The 16,078-nt window shown below is 44.1% G+C and overlaps 2 protein-coding genes across 3 annotated transcripts in view; one reads left to right on the top strand and one right to left on the bottom strand.

The window, feature by feature from the left end:
- Positions 1-12,167, top strand: part of gdpd5b (glycerophosphodiester phosphodiesterase domain containing 5b) — a 36,468-nt gene extending 24,301 nt beyond the window's left edge. Inside the window, exons 7-17 of one of the 2 annotated variants that reach the window (XR_003841385.1) lie at positions 706-799; positions 2,252-2,397; positions 3,344-3,426; positions 4,945-5,095; positions 6,091-6,312; positions 6,528-6,685; positions 6,797-6,944; positions 7,575-7,657; positions 9,488-9,600; positions 9,927-10,258; positions 10,437-12,167. Coding sequence is in view for 1 of the 2 variants with exons in the window: in XM_029516987.1 (XP_029372847.1) it covers positions 706-799; positions 2,252-2,397; positions 3,344-3,426; positions 4,945-5,095; positions 6,091-6,312; positions 6,528-6,685; positions 6,797-6,944; positions 7,575-7,657; positions 8,166-8,180; positions 9,488-9,600; positions 10,437-10,522 (1,299 nt within the window). In the remaining variant the exon portion in view is untranslated. Of the gene's footprint in view, positions 1-705; positions 800-2,251; positions 2,398-3,343; positions 3,427-4,944; positions 5,096-6,090; positions 6,313-6,527; positions 6,686-6,796; positions 6,945-7,574; positions 7,658-8,165; positions 8,181-9,487; positions 9,601-9,926; positions 10,259-10,436 lie in introns of both variants that reach the window. The other variant, XM_029516987.1, reaches the window with a different exon arrangement.
- hspa13 (heat shock protein 70 family, member 13) lies at positions 12,055-15,758 on the bottom strand. Its single transcript, XM_029516988.1, has 5 exons — positions 15,622-15,758; positions 15,166-15,506; positions 14,719-14,932; positions 14,474-14,641; positions 12,055-14,262 (listed from the first exon to the last, which is right to left on the bottom strand). The coding sequence occupies exons 1-5, from the start codon at positions 15,644-15,646 to the stop codon at positions 13,682-13,684; spliced, it is 1,329 nt and encodes a 442-aa protein (XP_029372848.1). The 5' UTR covers positions 15,647-15,758; the 3' UTR covers positions 12,055-13,681.
- Positions 15,759-16,078: the final 320 nt, after the last annotated feature.

The following is a 16,078-nucleotide window of genomic DNA, read 5'->3' as shown; positions in this document are numbered from 1 at the left end:
TCCAACACAGGCCCCAGACAGGACTCAAACCATGGATCTTGTGGTTATGTGGCACGTTCTGTAACCACGCAGCCACCAAGGGGCTCTGACATCATCCTTAATGACATGTTGGAGTGCTCGTGTGAGTCCCGGGATCCAGAGACGGCTTGTTATTTCTACACAACAACCCAGACTTGGACCACTGTTTTGTGAGCACAGGATTAAGAATTGAGCTCAAACCTTTTTATTTAGGAAATCCAAAATTGACAATTTAAAAACTTGCAGCATCTCTTTCCAAGTCCTTGTGGAGCAAAGTGCAGTAGACCTCACATTCTTTGAGACACGACCCTCAATCTTCATGTATCCTACTAACAATTAGCATCAAAACATTATCCAAAGCGTTGAGAGAGAGGTGCATAATTAGTGTGTCCCTGTGAGATTATTGCACCACCAGGACTTTGTGATTTGGAGTGTGCCATTAAGATTGAATACCTCTGCAAATGATAGCTATTATCTCTGAATGGTGTTACCAATGTCTTAGCCCTAGATAATGTCTGTAATTCCGTGCCTCTCGGTCTTCTCTAGCTTTGTTTCTTGTCTATATTGTCATCTCTTTTAAACCCAGATTCTCTGTCCATTATCTGTTTTTCTTTTGTCTTTGATACATCTTTATTTATATCTATGTATGTATAATACTTTGCCCTCATCCTCCCTCACGTCTCGCAGGCCACAGGTCCGTTCCTGCACTTAGGGGCTCTTGCTGCGGTCACAGCGCTGTCATGGATTGTGGCCGGACAGGTCACCCGTGCAGAAAGAACAAGTACGTTTGCCTCTGTGGCACTGTGATGTAGCCGTTTGTCTCGCATGCACATAAGCAAACACACACAGGAAGAGAAAGGGTGGTGAATGATTAACAGTATGTGGACAGAGGCCAGGACCTCCACCCAGGGTGTCGGAGATAACGAACATTCCTGTGGGCTCGTGATGTTTTCCAGCCGGGACACCTTGGATTGTTTTCTGCTGCATACAGAGGGGGCTTTTGTGGGGATTAATGCCTCTTACTGTTGTCTGTGAAACAGAACAGGTAGAAATAGAGATGAAAGTTGGTGTTAACAGACAGGATTTAACATCTTCTGGAGAAACTGGTCATGTACATTTGAAAGTTTCTTCAAAAGCAGGATTCTGGTTTTTCATCCAGTAAGTTATATAATTGTCTTTTGGGTGAAAGTTTCTATTTTCTACTGTTAGAGGCATTTAAAACTAATAAAAGATGTTTGGCTGCAGTTTATTTTTCTGCTTCTGGAGATTTTGACAAGGTGGAAAGGTCACAGCGTTACTTTCCGTTCAGAACAAGGTCTGAATACCAAAGAGTTTATGTTTGTGTGTTGTGTGAGGGCTTGAGGGCTCTGACTCTCATGTGTGTAACAAGAGTTGTCTACTCAACCCCGCCCCTCAGCTGACCTTGAAACGAATGCATTCCCCTGTTCCCCAGTGACCGTGTGTGCGTTGCAGTCTTCTTTGCTCAGTAACACTGAGGTGTGTTCAGGGACCGAGTTCTCCTTGACCCCCGCATGTCAGTGTTGTTGTCGTTGCCGTAAGCAGACCTGAACATTACCCACAATCGCAGCAGCTGCCTTTGTCACGGTCCAAGACATGACATCAATTCTCTGCTTGTTCCAGATCATTTTCTCTTCAGAGTCAATTCTGTGGTTTTAATTAGTTTACTAATGTCCACGCTGAAGATGTTCTCTGATAGTGACAAGCATAGTTTGGATCATAACCAGGCCGCTGAGCATAATCACATTATTTATGACGTTTTGCTATTGCTACATAGTCAGCTTTATCCAAAGCAAACGCGATAGTCTTCACTGTTAACTCTTATCACGTCTCATACTCTTCTGCACGCTACCCAGCTCGTCCAGACCGGCAAAATCGACTTTTTATAGCCGTCAAATCTGGCACAGCGCTGCTCAGTGATGGCTGAAGCTGTTGTGACAATAACCATCTGCACCTGGCACACTTAACTAAAGCCCCTCATTTAGAGGAGCGTTTCGATGTCTTATTAGAGGATCAAAATCTGACGCAGCATGTTGATTAGCTGATCAAATGTGCTTTAATGCTACTGGTTTCCCTCAGTCTTTATGCTAAAATAGGATTATATGTACCACTCAAACATGAATCATAGTTCCAAAAGTTGGATTCCTTTTTTCCACTTCTGTAATTATATCTTAATCTTTTTCAGACAGATCTATAACCGTCTGTCTTTTGTCAGTGTTCCAAGTGGTGGTCCTGCTGCTGTATCTCAGTGCGTTACTGGGCCTCTATGTGATGCCTCTCTACATCACCTCCCCCTGCATCATGGAGCCCGCCGACCTAAAGCCACGCCCTGATGTTATTGGTCAGCAGGGAGCCCCCATGGTGAGTCATCTGACCTCTGTCATCCAATCAGAGGATGGGACGCTGATCCAGGCCACCTTAAACAATTTGCATTACTAATGATTTTACATTACTGCACGCTTTATGCTGCCAGGTATTGGCTTCACAGGAAATCAAAGCCTAAACCTGAGCTCAGTCCTGCTCAATTCAGGCCTCTGAGATATTTGTTCACCTTGTTTTCCCTACATTCCTCTTCTCCTGCTCTTCCCAGAACTATTCTAGTCTATTAATGACCTTGTGGTCCCACGACTGAAAATAGCCCACAAGCATCGCACAGACAGAGCCTGGAGCTCCCTCGTGTGAGGCGGGAGGACGTTTTCTGCCTGGCGCACAAAAAGGCGTTCAGAGACGACTGTTGCATTTGCAGCATGACTTGTAAAAGAATTTAATGTAAATTTCTCATTATCATTTTAGCCACATCACTTTTTACTCACCCCGGTGTTAGATTCCTCTAATCTATCACACATTCATATTCAAATATTTCATGTGACGGTTTTTATAAATTCCAAAAACAACGAGATTGATGTACTTGTTAAAAATGAATCAACCTGTATTGAGCAATACTTAGAAGGAAAAACTAATTCTTGATTTCTTTATTTTTTTTTTAACAATGGTTCCTCACACGCTCAGAAACACACCCTGCACTTACTGTGGTGTTTGCGTAAAGCGATCGATCGTTACTGTTGAATCTAAAATTAGGAATGACTGTGAGGCAGTAAGAAACCCCCACTGGGGAGGAGAAAAAAAAAAAAAAAAAGGCAGTCACATGACTGAACTCGCTTTCCCAGGCAGACTCTGTATTGATCAGAGCATCATTTGTTTCCTGTGTTTCCCAGATTCTTTCACAGAAAGAGAGAGCAGGTGACGTGTAGTCTATCGATCATAACCTTGATCCGAGCAATGATGTTGTGTTTGTGTGCGTTTCCAGCTTGCTCCTGAGAACACACTGTGGTCCTTCCAGCGAGCTCTGCAGATGAACGTCACAGGGTTGGAGGCTGACGTTACTATCAGGTGCCACACAGACGCACACATTCAATAAATAAAGCAGAATGAGAGAGCCAAACAAATGACGGGTTATTTTGTTTCACTTTTTCAATCCAAAAACTTGTTTTCCCTGAAACATCTGAATACCAGAACTAGAATTAATTAGTTTGAAGATCACAATCTAACGCAGAACAAAAAAAAAGGATGTTTTTGTTCATTCTGTTGATATAATGGAATAAAGAAAATGATGAGATTATGAAGTATTATTATGTCAAAATGAGGAAGCAGTAACACAACATAGACCACAACAGTGACAGGACTGTGGCATTAAACAGACACAGTCACTAAATGGACGCATGACTTCAACAACATAATGGGAGGTGACAGGCTGAGACCAGTGACACACTCTTGGAGGAGGAAGGAGGGGTGCCGCTGTGTGATGGCTAGTCAGCGTGTATGTTCACTCATGCTTATGCAGAGATGTAGGGCGTGTGCGAAGTGGAGACGTTTCTGTGTATTCTCAGCCTGCGTTGTCTCCACTTATCGTCACTGCAGTCTTGTTTTAACCAGCTGCAGACTCCCTTATTGTATTAGCAACCACCTTGGCGCCGTGTGTGTGTGTCCGCGTGTGTTTGTGCGCTCACTATGTTCCCTGTAGTGTCCTCGGGAGACGTGAATGGCTGTGTGATTAGTGTAGGCCGCTGACAGGTGAGCTCCTGACTGTGCTGAGTAATTAGACTTGATGACAGCCAGAGCGACAATGAGGCTCCGCTCCAACAGACAGACACACACAATCACAACACGCTTTCCTGCCTGTTTCATTTGCATCTGTTTAATATATCTGTTTATTATTTCTTCTAATTATTACATCTTGGAAATGAACACTTCCTATTCATGTTCACACTTTTCTTTCTCACTCACAGATTTGACTAATATCGAGAAACGGGTGGGCTCTTTGTGTCGTCACGGTTGTGTCAGAATGATAATGTGTTATGGAACAGCAGATTTCTCTCTCACCACCAGACGAATCCTGCGTCCTCTCTCCTTTTCTCTTTGGCTCTTGTTTGACAAGACACATTTCTTCAGCTGAGGTGAACTTCGGTGATGTTAGTTCAGGTCATTTTCGATTCTAAACAGACACACCGAAGTTATGTGAGTGACAATAGTGAGTTATTCTTTACCGCGGGGGAGTTGATTCCAATCGACGATGCAGTCTCATGAAAGTGAAGCAGAAATAATCAATATACCTATAGCTGCTCCCTTCTTAGCAGAACGTGACTCTGGCCAACTCCAGGGTAATTGAATAATGGACAAAGAGGTGGAGCATGATAAGCCAAGACTTTGATCCAAGCCAGTTTCTCATAAACGTACACTCGTCAACTAATCATTCAAAGGGGCCACTTCCTAAATTAGCATGCCATGAAGTAAGTTATATAATTGAAGGATTCAGATTGTGTGTCTATAGATAGCATTTCTATTCTGTCTATACTGCCGCTCGTCCTTCTTCCCTGATTGTAATAATCTTAACCTCTCTCTGGTCACCAGCGTGGACGGAGTGCCCTTCCTGATGCACGATCGCACCCTGCGGAGGACCACGGACGTGGAGAAGGTTTTCCCAGACAGACGGATGGACGAAGCCTCCTCATTCAACTGGACAGATCTGCAGCAGCTCAACGCAGGGCAGTGGTTCCTTCAGGTAGATCCTGCTTGCTAACTTTTTGAGCTCGGTTTAAAGCCATTTTAGCTCTTTTTACAGCACTGATGTGTGATAAAGGTCATCAGCCGCCTGAATCATGAGAGCTCTTTGCTCCACTCATCGATCTCCGGGTGCATTCATGTTTCAGAGTGGCTCAGGATCATTTCTAGACTAGTTCCAAACTGAAGTTGATGAGTACTGGATGTCCTGGTTGTTGTTCCCTGCGTGAGGCCACGTAAGCAACAGCTATGAGAAATGGAAAGCTGTTACTTGTTGTTACTAAGAAGTGCGCTGGCACTGAGCTCCACTTTAATCCTTCGACACTTTACTGACGTCTTCTTGTATTTGTACTCTGTGAGATGTCCATGCCTTGTCTTCTCATTTTGCACTTTAAAATGTGTTTGTTAAATATTTTCCCCAGGATCTTAAATTATGAGATCAGATGACTGTACAAAGACACTTCTGCTGTGTCAGTGTTTGAATGTGCGTTGCTTCCTCCACCCTCCCTTCAGTCTGTTTACACTGCATTTGTGCGTATTGTGGAAGAATATTGGATGCCAAGAAAATCCTCTATTACTTTTGTGTGAGATTGTTCCCTGTGTATTACTGAGCATTTCCCTAATTTGTCCTGATTACGTAACATGTTACCAATAACATTGTTGACATTAACAATATAACAACTATATATATATTTCTTTTTCTTTTTTTTTTTTTATCATAAAAGTGAAGTAGATCATGGAAGACAAATATAAATATCCAGTGTGGGAGCACCGAAGCAGAGGAAATTGGGAACAACATTCCACCATTTTTATTTCCTGTCGGTCCTGCCTTCATAAGGCAGCGCTAGATGCTGTGATTTAAAGCACCTACAAGGTTCATGGTTTCCGGAAGCACGTTTGTATTTCCGGCAGCATGAGCGTCACAGCCTCGAGTCCACTGTATGTTAAACGATAAAACCAGCGATAGCCTCACGCCGCTCTGTCCCTCTGTCTCAGGATGACCCCTTCTGGACCGTGCGGACGCTGTCCCAGCATGAGACGGCTCTGATTGCCAACCAGTGTGTGTGCAGCCTGGAGCAGCTTCTCAGGCTGGCCTCCTATCATAACAGCACAGTGGTTTTCAGGCTCAGGAGACCGCCTCCAGAACACCCCTGCTACGACAGCTGGATCAATGATACGCTTCAAGCCGTGCAGCAATCGGGGGTTCCCCAGAGCCTGGTAGGTGTACAGGAACTGAGCAGCCAATCTACCTCATGTGTAGCGCTCTCCGCTGCATGGTGGCTGCTTGCTTGTTCATAATGTATTTCATTTCAACAAAAGCTCTGGATTTGTAAGGGCGACGTAAGGGCCCTCATGTGCATTCAGCCCCCGCAGCTTCATTAATATTAATGAGACTGTTTCATAGTGACAAGAGTAACTGTGTGTGTGCGCAGGTGATGTGGACTCCAGACGAGCACAGAGCTCAGGTGCGACAGCAGGCACCTGCTCTGATCCAGACCTCGGTGGAGAAACTGAGCCCTCAAAGCCTCAATCAGTCGGGCATCAGCAGGCTGCTGCTCAGATACAACCAGGCGAGCACAGAGGACATCCGGTAGACAGACACACACACACACACACACACACACACATAAGCCATGCGGACAGCTTAATACGTGAATTCTATATTTGTGAACTGGTTTTGAATGTGTGCAATTGGTTGCAGTGATTTGTCCAACAGCCACGTCAACGTCACGCTCTACACCGTCAACGAGCCCTGGCTGTACTCGGTGCTGTGGTGCAGCGGGGTGTCATCGGTCTCCTCGGAGGCCCCACATATCCTCAGAAAGGTGCCTTATCCCATCTGGCTCATGGTGAGGACCTGTCACCTTGTTCTTTGACTAAAACGTACCTGAAACATTTCTTGAACAGAGACTTTTTTTAATATGCTAGATTCAAACCGTAACGTGTCCCTACAGCTCGTCTCCTCTCCTTTAGCCGCACCTCCTCCACATGAATAAATTGGATTTTTACTGGGTGATATCAATAAAGGGACCTTAGCTTCCACTTGAGCTCATCCACTGTACTGAACATAGTATCCTATTATTTTTTCCAACACTCATCTGAAGCACCAGCACAGCAGAAGGACGAACTTCGTCACTATCCTCGTTCAGTTGTCTCCTAAAAACCACTGCCACTGGACGTTATAAAGGCCAGATGAAGAACATTTAGAGCAGAGCTACGTTTGCCAGGTTTTCTTCTTCTTGGTCTGCTTTTTGTTTTTTTTTAAGATCGCATTTAAAAGAACTTTTTTTTTCTTTTTCTACTTTGGTGTCAATAAATGCATTTTATTTATCAAAATATGATGCAATGTCCAGATAGACAGTTAAGCTCATGTACTGTCGACATACAACGCCATCCAGTGGTGGATCCTGCCATGAACATGTTGAGAGCACAATTCAATTATTTTGTGTGTGTGTGTGTCTCTTTTATGTGTTTTCCAGAGACCAAATGGATACTGCCTGATATGGGTGTCCGCAGACCTCATCTCCTTTGTTGTAGTCATAGGAATATTTGTTTTCCAGAAGTAAGTAGAATCCCACGGTGCCGTAACTGCAGTCGAATCACTAACATGGGGGAAGAGTTAACGTTTCTCCTTTTTTCTGCTGGTGAATGAAGAGTTTGTGTCTGTTCTCAGTGGCCGCAGTATTCGTGTGTGTTTTCATTATTATTATTTTTTTTTAACTGTAATGACCTTGAAGTGAAATGAGGTTGCACATGGTTATTTAAGAGCATCTTTCTGTGTGCTTTTATAAGCTGTTGTGTGTCCGTGCAGCCACAAACCAGAGGGGCACACGTCTAAACTGTACGAATCACACAGCCTGCAGTATTCGTCTCATTGAATCTGGGATTTATTTATTTATTTCTCCGATCTGGTGCAGCTTCTGCTGGCTTCTGAACTGACCTCTCTTGTCTCCTGCCTTCCTTTTGTCCTTTTTTTGTCCTTCCGCCTCTCCTTCCTCGTCCTTTCTCCTCTGCCTGATGTGCATGCTCTTCTCCTCCTCCTTCTGCTGCATTCTGGCATCTTCTCTCAGCTATCACATGATCAGGTAACTGGGTCGCCTACCTGACCCAAAGTCTTCTCTCTTTTCACCCTCTTTCTGTCTGTCATTGTTTTGTCCCCCTTTTTTTTTTTTGTGGTTGTTTTTGGAGGTTTCTGTTATTTCCATCCCTTTTCTATTGTTTCTGTTGCTCTTGTTATTTATCTCCATTAGATTTCTTTTTGCTCCACCTTACTTTACTGTCCTTCAATATTTTTCTTTTTCTCTGTCTTACTTTTCTGCATCTCACCTAAATCGTTGTAAAGCACTTCTGCCTCTTTCTTCTGGAGGGAAGCGCTCATGTCTATCTGTGTGGGCTGAAAGAAAAATCATTGCTTTCTTGCCACACAGCATTAAGTCCCCGGTGAGATTTTAATTTTATTATCCATCTCATTAAGCCAAACGACTAAGCGCCCAAACTGAACTAGGGGTTTGCCTTCATCGGGGGGAAGTGCCTCAGGATTGGCTTTTAGTGACACTGTTGAATTAAATCCTCATTTGTCTGCATATCTGTTCCTGAATGCCTCCGTGCATTAGTCATTGGTTCACTGTGACTGCTGCGCTTCAGTTAATTGAAATCAAGGCCGTTCGCTAGAGGAAGGACATCATTTCCACATCCGGGAAATGAATTCCTCTTCTTTGACTGATCATAATTTCTCTCAGATGAGAGCCAAATCTCATCCTGAATTTTAAGTTAGTGTTTTAAAAATTTTCATCATGTGCAGGGTAAAGCATTTTAATTATTTAAGCATTTAAATTATTTAAGTATTTTAATTATTTTAAGTATTTTAATATTTTAAGTATTTAAAGCATAATATATGTAACATATTTTAGGTATAGCTTCAGTACAGGTTGTTAATGGGTAATGAGTCTTTTAATGCTGATGAGTAGATCTGTTAATAGAAGTGACTCGAGGGTTGCCAGGTTGTGAAAAATGTCCTTTATTGATCGGACCACTTGTCCTCCGGACAAAGGCTGCAGGGCATTCATGCCAAAGTCCATTTAAGAAAAGACCATTTACTGATGGATCAGCAGCATTATGACCACTTAAAGAAAACAGATAAACAAAACTCAAGTTGAGTATGCACAACCTGGCAACCCAAAATTAAGCTTTCAATAATAGCTTATGGATGATTTCTTAAAGCTTTAGTGAAAGCTATATTGGCCATTAATAACAGCATCGGGTGCAGCTAAGGAGGGTTTATAAATACAAAAAGACTAAAGCTCAAACATTCTGTCTCAGAGCTACTGAGCAGTATTCACAGCTTTCTCATGTTGTCTCAGTGGGATTGCTGACCTAACGTGTTTTCCCGCAGGTATCGGATGAGCGGCATGCACAGCTACAACCCTGAGCAGATCATGCTGAGCGCCACCGTCAGGAGATCCAGTCGGGACATCAGCGTCATGAAGGAGAAACTCATCTTTTCTGGTAAGGCCCTCGCTCAGAGAGGGAAGGCATGCACCCATGTTCAGCAGCCTTTGAAGACTTAGTGTGTTGTTGTTGTTGTTGTTGTTGTTTATTTGGGCACCTGAACTAAAAAAAAAACAACTCCTTTTTGCACTTCACATTTCAGTTTACTGATTTGACTCACACGAGCAGTCTCAACCTTTTCAACTAGAAGGCGAGGAGTGAATGTTTCAGGTGCCCTGCAGGCATGTCACCCAATCCCAGCATGCACCTGTCTGAGTATCTGTGAATGTTCTCGCTCCCCCTCTTCTTCTCCTTCTTCCTCCTCCTCTTTTCCCATGTTGAAGGTCAGCCCCAGTAGCCGCCTGCCTCCTCCATCCCTCATGTGATGCACACCACCTCCTGTCCATCCTACCTCCTCTCCATCTCCTCCGCCAGCAGTGACTCCCCCTCCTCCTTTTTTTTTTTTTTGTGTGTTTTTTTTCTATGCATCCATTGCATCCCTCGAGAACTGCCACCCCTCTGCCTCCTTTTGCCCTTCTCCCCTTCATCCATTCATCAATCACTTCCTGCATCAAAAACTCCCGCCACATTCCTCCCATTGGAGACAGCGTTGTGTGTTGGGGAGCTTAGAGACGCCCCAGTCTGTCTTGACAGCGGTTTGTGCTGGGGGTGAAAGGTAAGCCGCGTCAGTGCCACCTCATTGTTCTCCATCATTTCCTCCATTTCAGTCCAAGTTTGCGTCTTATTTTTTTCAACTCTGACCGAAGGTGTGAGATTTCATGCAAGCGAAGCTGTGTCATAGTTTTTCTGACCCTTACATTTATTGCTTTGCTTCGTCCTTTGGTGCCCCCCAGAGGTGAGGAACGGAGTTGGCAGCGCCGAGGAGCTGTACGCAGATAACGACTACGACTACTACACCAACCAGGGCATCGGCCAGTGATTGGAGCTCAGCCGGTGAGATGGTGGAACGACAAACGATCTGTGTCCAAATCATTCCTGTGCTAGTCTGTTCTCCTCTGTCCTACTGATGAACTGACAGACTGCTGTATCTGATGGAGAAAACACCACCCAGCTGCTGCGTGTACATCGTGTAAATAGGTTTTTGCTCGTCACCAATACTGTATACCACATGCACTTTTTATTGATGAGATTCGCCAAATCTGCGGCCTCCTCCTCTCACACGTGTTTGTCCACGAGCACCCCCCCCCCCCACCTTACAGTTTCCTGATTCTTTGAGCTAACTTTCCAAAGCCGTTCATTATTTTAAACACTGTAAATGTAAATTATCTTCTCTTAGCGAATGGATTTCTTTTTAACAAGGCTTTTTATGATCCTTGAATGCAGCATGAGCCTTCTGTCAGCACTCCACCGTGCTGGTGTTCATAATAGTACTAACATATTTGTATTTCAAGTAGAAAAAACAAAAAAAAAATATACAAACAAGCTGTTTACAAAGGTCCTGCCTTCTCCTCCAGGTGAAAAGTTCACACGATGTATGTAAGATATTTTTGATAGCAGTCCCCCCCCCTTACTTTTGATCAGTGCATGTTACAGTAATGATCATATCAAATGACTTGTGAGCTGTGCTCCTAGTGTGCAACCTGAAGAGGAACTGGTAAAAATAGTTTGTGGTGGAGATTTGTGTTGTCTGCTAATGGTGAATGTGTTTTGGATTTTTTTTTTTTTTTTTTTTTTTGTAAAGATGTGTAAGGTATATTGTGTGTATCCTGACTGCAGATGTATTTTTTACCCTGTGTGCTGTGCTACGTTGAATGTGTTGTACATAAAAGGTGAACCAGTGTGAGAGATGCTCTAAGAACTGCATTTGAACAGCGGTTCAGATTTAAATAGTAAGAATAGCAATAGTCTAGTGGTGATGGAAGTCGGTTCACTTGCTGCGCAGCGTCTGTGCTGGCAAACATAAAATGCATCTTAATGGTGGTTTCTTGTGTGAAACTGAATGCGCTAAGCTCAATAAATTGGGTGCTGGATGTGAAAATAAAGCTCCAAGCTAACTGAAGGACTTGACTACAGACATTAGACCAAGCTGCACAGGGTCAAGAAATGGATTGTGTTTTGTGTTGACGTTCTTGGGGTATTATTGTTGCTTATAAGTAAAAGCATCAAAAATCCTCCAAATACACGCCTGTCCTAATGGTCTCTTGTTCACTGTTTCTGATTGCATGTCTGTGACTTTAACATAGAAGTTCACTTCACAGTTTGCTTCTGAACTCACTTCGAAAGTGAGTCAGTTAGCAACTGAAAGAAGTACGGGTTTCTCTTTGTTTTAGTCATTTGGAAAATGATTTTACTAACAGGAACTTTGGGTTAATCCACCTTCTTTTAAAGACCATCCCTAAAACCAACTGCAGCATCTTTCCCAACATCTGGAGAATGTCAGGAGCGTGTGATGCATTCAGAACACACAAGGAAATATTTTCTCTAAATGAAGACAGGGGAGAAGTTCAGAAATGCAGTTTTAATAGGTCATAGCAATTTAATTTATTCTGTAGGTGGCTCTGCGCCGATGAGTGAAATGTGAAATATAAAAATAAATCCTAGTCTCGTTGCCTTTTTTTTTTTTTTCTCCCCCCCCAGGGACTTCACAGGGAGTGGAACTATTTGTAGAATATCATACAGACAGCAGTGTGTGCAATTTACTTCTTCTTAGCTTAAGTCTCTCACATCAAGATCTCAATTACAACATAAATAATCTGAGGAAAGGAAATAAAAGTTTCTTATGAATCAAGTTCAGAAAAATTTGATTGGTTCAAAGGAATGTACTGTAAGGTGCTAATGGTAATACTCACTGGACCGTCTCTACTTGAGCTACAGAGTTTTCAAAGAAATACAATGAGTTGCAATAACCAGCCTGCTGTCAACCGACATAAATGCAGATGACCCTAAATTATTAAACATTTTAGGCACTGTGACCTAACATCATGCAACAGTAACACCTCTCTAAACAAACACACAAGGCACCAGTAATGAAAGGCTTTGGTCCTTCAGCAGGATGACCAGAGTTCACCTCTACGTACGGCAGCAAAAGCAGTCTGTTGTCCCACACTCATGTGCAGCACAATTATTTAAAGTGGGAAAATAATTGCTATTATTGAAAAATAAAAGTATTGCACAAAAATGTTGGTTCAAAGTGCAGCACTGAAATAGTTACATCCATCCCTGTTATAGGCCAACAATCTGACCCGAAGCCTCTTCAAAGGGAGGGCCAGTGATGTGAATGATTTAAGTATTGTGTGAACATTAAGGCTTTCCTCAAGACACACCCTCATCTGTTGGCTCACCAGGATACCTTTGAGGGTGAGGCGAGCAGTCTGTATTGCAGTGAGTGTGTTTGAAAGTAACTGTGTATATTTGAGGCGTCCCAGTTGCCTTCCAGTGGATATAAAGTTATCTCAGGGACGTGGACAAAGGCCTCTCTCTGAACCACTGAATTTAGGAGCAGTTTCCATTAACTTTCCCTTAATAATATTAGCAGCTTTCTGAAACTGGCACAAAAAGGTGCATTTACCCACTTTGGATAGGAAGATGTGAAAAGGCTTGCATACACAAACACACATAGCCATACTGTTAACACGAATAAATAAATAAATAGCTGAAGAGATACTGACTTTAAGCCCTCTAAATGAGTGGTTGTTCCCTGATTTGAACATCCTTGAAGTAGCTACCTTAACTGAGCATTGTCAGTGAAGCGAGAAGGATTAGCAAATATATAACAGAGAACTTTTCATTCACATTTCACTGGAAATTTCATTGTTGTGCTGAAGCTTTGCACAACAAAAGCAGCTGTGACTCTGACAAGGAGAAGTGAAGTGTCGACCTCCACAGATGTTATCAATTACATTTCAAAGAGGAACACTGGTAAGTTTCAACACATCTCCACTTCTTTTTTTTTTTTTTGTTTGTTACCGCCACCTTGTACAGACAACGCACAAAATGAGTTAGAAATCTGACTGTCTTGTACGTCTTCAATTCTACGACAGTGATTTTTGTTGTGCATGCTTCTCACCTTAGCAGATGTTAAATTCAGTTTGGAATCTGTGGTGTGGCTTCTATCTTAATAAATATAACATAATCAGGATCAGCTAAAGTTCGTCTTGCGCAGGTGTCTGTTGGGGATTTCTATAGCGCTCACTTGCAAAGGCCATGAACCGCCCATGATGCCAGCCTGAATAGCTACACCTGTGACCACAGCCAAATCAGGGTCGACTGATGTGTTGGGCTCCTTCCCAAAGTACTCGCTGATCAGCTTCCTGATCCGTGGTATCCTGGTGGACCCGCCGACCAAGACGATCTCATCTACGTCCTCCCTCTCCAGGTGGCCCTCAGCCAACACCGTCTCCACAGGGGCCAGAATCTTCTGGAAAAGGTCCTTGTTGAGCTCCTCAAACAGCTCACGTGTGATCACAGCCTGGAAGAGAACCGGCACAGGGGCGGGGCTTTCTGGTGACTCGGAGGTTCCGTCTGTGTGAAGATGCAGGGGCACCTTGATTGTTACGCTGGGTTGGAGGGTGAGGTTGAGCTTGGCAGCTTCTACAGCCTGTCTTAGGCGATGGATGTCCTCTTTAAGGGTCGGTGGGACGCCAAATTCCTGTCGCACTCGTTCTGTGGTGTATTGGAGCAACCGCTGACTGAAGTCTTGGCCTCCTAGCTTGTTGTTTCCTGAAAAATAATCAACATAATACATTCTTTAAACTGCTTTGGGATGTTTGAGATAACAAGCACAGAAATAAACAGATTTCATTTCCCTGAACAGTTAAATGCACTCCAATCAGGACACAGAAGAAATAAATAAATTGTGCTTTAAAATTATTGCTTTGCAAGGCTTTACATTATTTCCTTTCTCTTGATGCTGACACACTGAAGCACCAACCTGCCATGGCTCTGGTCAGAAACATGCCCCCCTGTTTGTTGAGCAGAGACACATCCAGGGTTCCTCCACCGAGATCCACCACCAGCACGTTGAAGACGTCCTTCTTGTGCAGGCCGTAGGCCAAGGCTGCAGCTGTGGGCTCGTTGATCACACGCAGGACCTCCAGGCCTGCAAGACAGCAACACGAGTTGATGGGCATGCTCGAATTTTTACAGTAACATCTTAAGGATGGTTAGAGAACTGACCTGCCAGGTTGGCAGCTCTGACTGTGTAATTCCTCTGCCTCTCGTCAAACTCTGCAGGCACAGAGATGACAGCTTTCTGGAGGGGCACACCCAGCTGTCGCTCCGCCATCTTCTTCATCTTCAGCAGCAGCCTGGAGCCAATGAACTCTGGGGTCACGGCGAAGGTGTGGTTGGTGGATATGAGAAACTCCGCACTTCCGTTGTTGTTCGTCACCTGAGGGAGAAGGCGCAGAGAGAACAGCAGTCACCATGAAGAAACCTTTTTATCAATATCAGGGGCAATATATCGAAGTCACGCTGCTAACGAAATCCAAAGAAAAAGAAAAACCAGCCAGAGAGACTGAAAGAGCCACAAACCCCAAAAGTTTCCTTCAAAGAGCTTCGCTAAAGAAAAGCAGGCGGAGGTGAACGTGTGACTGGAGGAGACAGCGGCCGCTGCTCACCCACCTTAAACGGGTACCGAGCACTCTCCTGCTCCAGGACCTCCGGCTCAAATATCTTCCCGATGAACCTCTTGGCATCGTAGATGGTGTTTTGCGGGTTGGTGTCGGCCAGGTCCACGGCTTCGTGTCCGGCCAGCACCGCGGTGGCGGTGAAGGAGACGGCGCTGGGGATGCTCTTCCTCCCGTCCTCATCCGCTATCACCTCCACTTCGCCGCCGCCTGGATGGAAGACGCCCACGGAGCAGAAGGTGGTGCCCAGGTCCAGGCCGATCACTCTGGGCTTCGGGGGCGGTAAGTACTGCTGGCCCAGATATCCGGCCAGGAACAGGGCCAGGATCACCGAACCTGAACGGGCAACGGCACGCGTAAACAGTTAGCTCCGTGTGTTAGCATCCAGACACCGGCTGCTTCCTAAAAAAAAAAAAAGAAAACAAACAAACGACCCGCTTCCACAACTCACCAATCATAGAAATTTCTCCGGACATCGTCACGCGTCGTCTTTGTGAAGAAACAACCCGTTTAACAGCCACAATGTGCCGGTAAAAACCGCTCCACGTCCGGCTTTGCTAACCAGACGGATGATGCGAAACAGAAAATGTATTTTCGGAGTACCAGTAAAATACACGTCAACGTTGCTCCCGGGGGCTTCTGGGTGATGTAGTTTACGGCGCCACCGCAAACGCAGAAGCCTTTGGCTTTTTTTTACTACAGATCCCATCGACTCTAGCAACGTGCGACAAACGTGACGTAGATGCATTTGCAGCCAATCAGGTAGAGCCAAAACAGTAAAGCGGAAATAACGTAGTCTGATGGAAAAGTTAATAATAGCGAGAAAATGTGAAATTTTGTGTGCCAAATTATTTTTTTTACTGTCTTATTAATTCGTTAAATAACTCCATCCGATACATAACATTAAT

This window comes from Echeneis naucrates, chromosome 13 (genome assembly GCF_900963305.1).
Source record: "Echeneis naucrates chromosome 13, fEcheNa1.1, whole genome shotgun sequence".
Classification (NCBI taxonomy): Eukaryota; Metazoa; Chordata; class Actinopteri; order Carangiformes; family Echeneidae; genus Echeneis; species Echeneis naucrates.
This window is presented reverse-complemented; position numbering and strand designations above follow the sequence as displayed.

Coding starts and splice junctions, on each gene's coding strand:
- hspa13 (XM_029516988.1), bottom strand. CDS start 15,646: ATGTCCGGAGAAATTTCTATGATTG. Junction 14,642..14,718: donor CAGAGCTGCCAACCTGGCAG/GTCAGTTCTCTA, acceptor GCTGTCTTGCAG/GCCTGGAGGTCCTGCGTGTG. Junction 14,263..14,473: donor TCTGACCAGAGCCATGGCAG/GTTGGTGCTTCA, acceptor ATTATTTTTCAG/GAAACAACAAGCTAGGAGGC.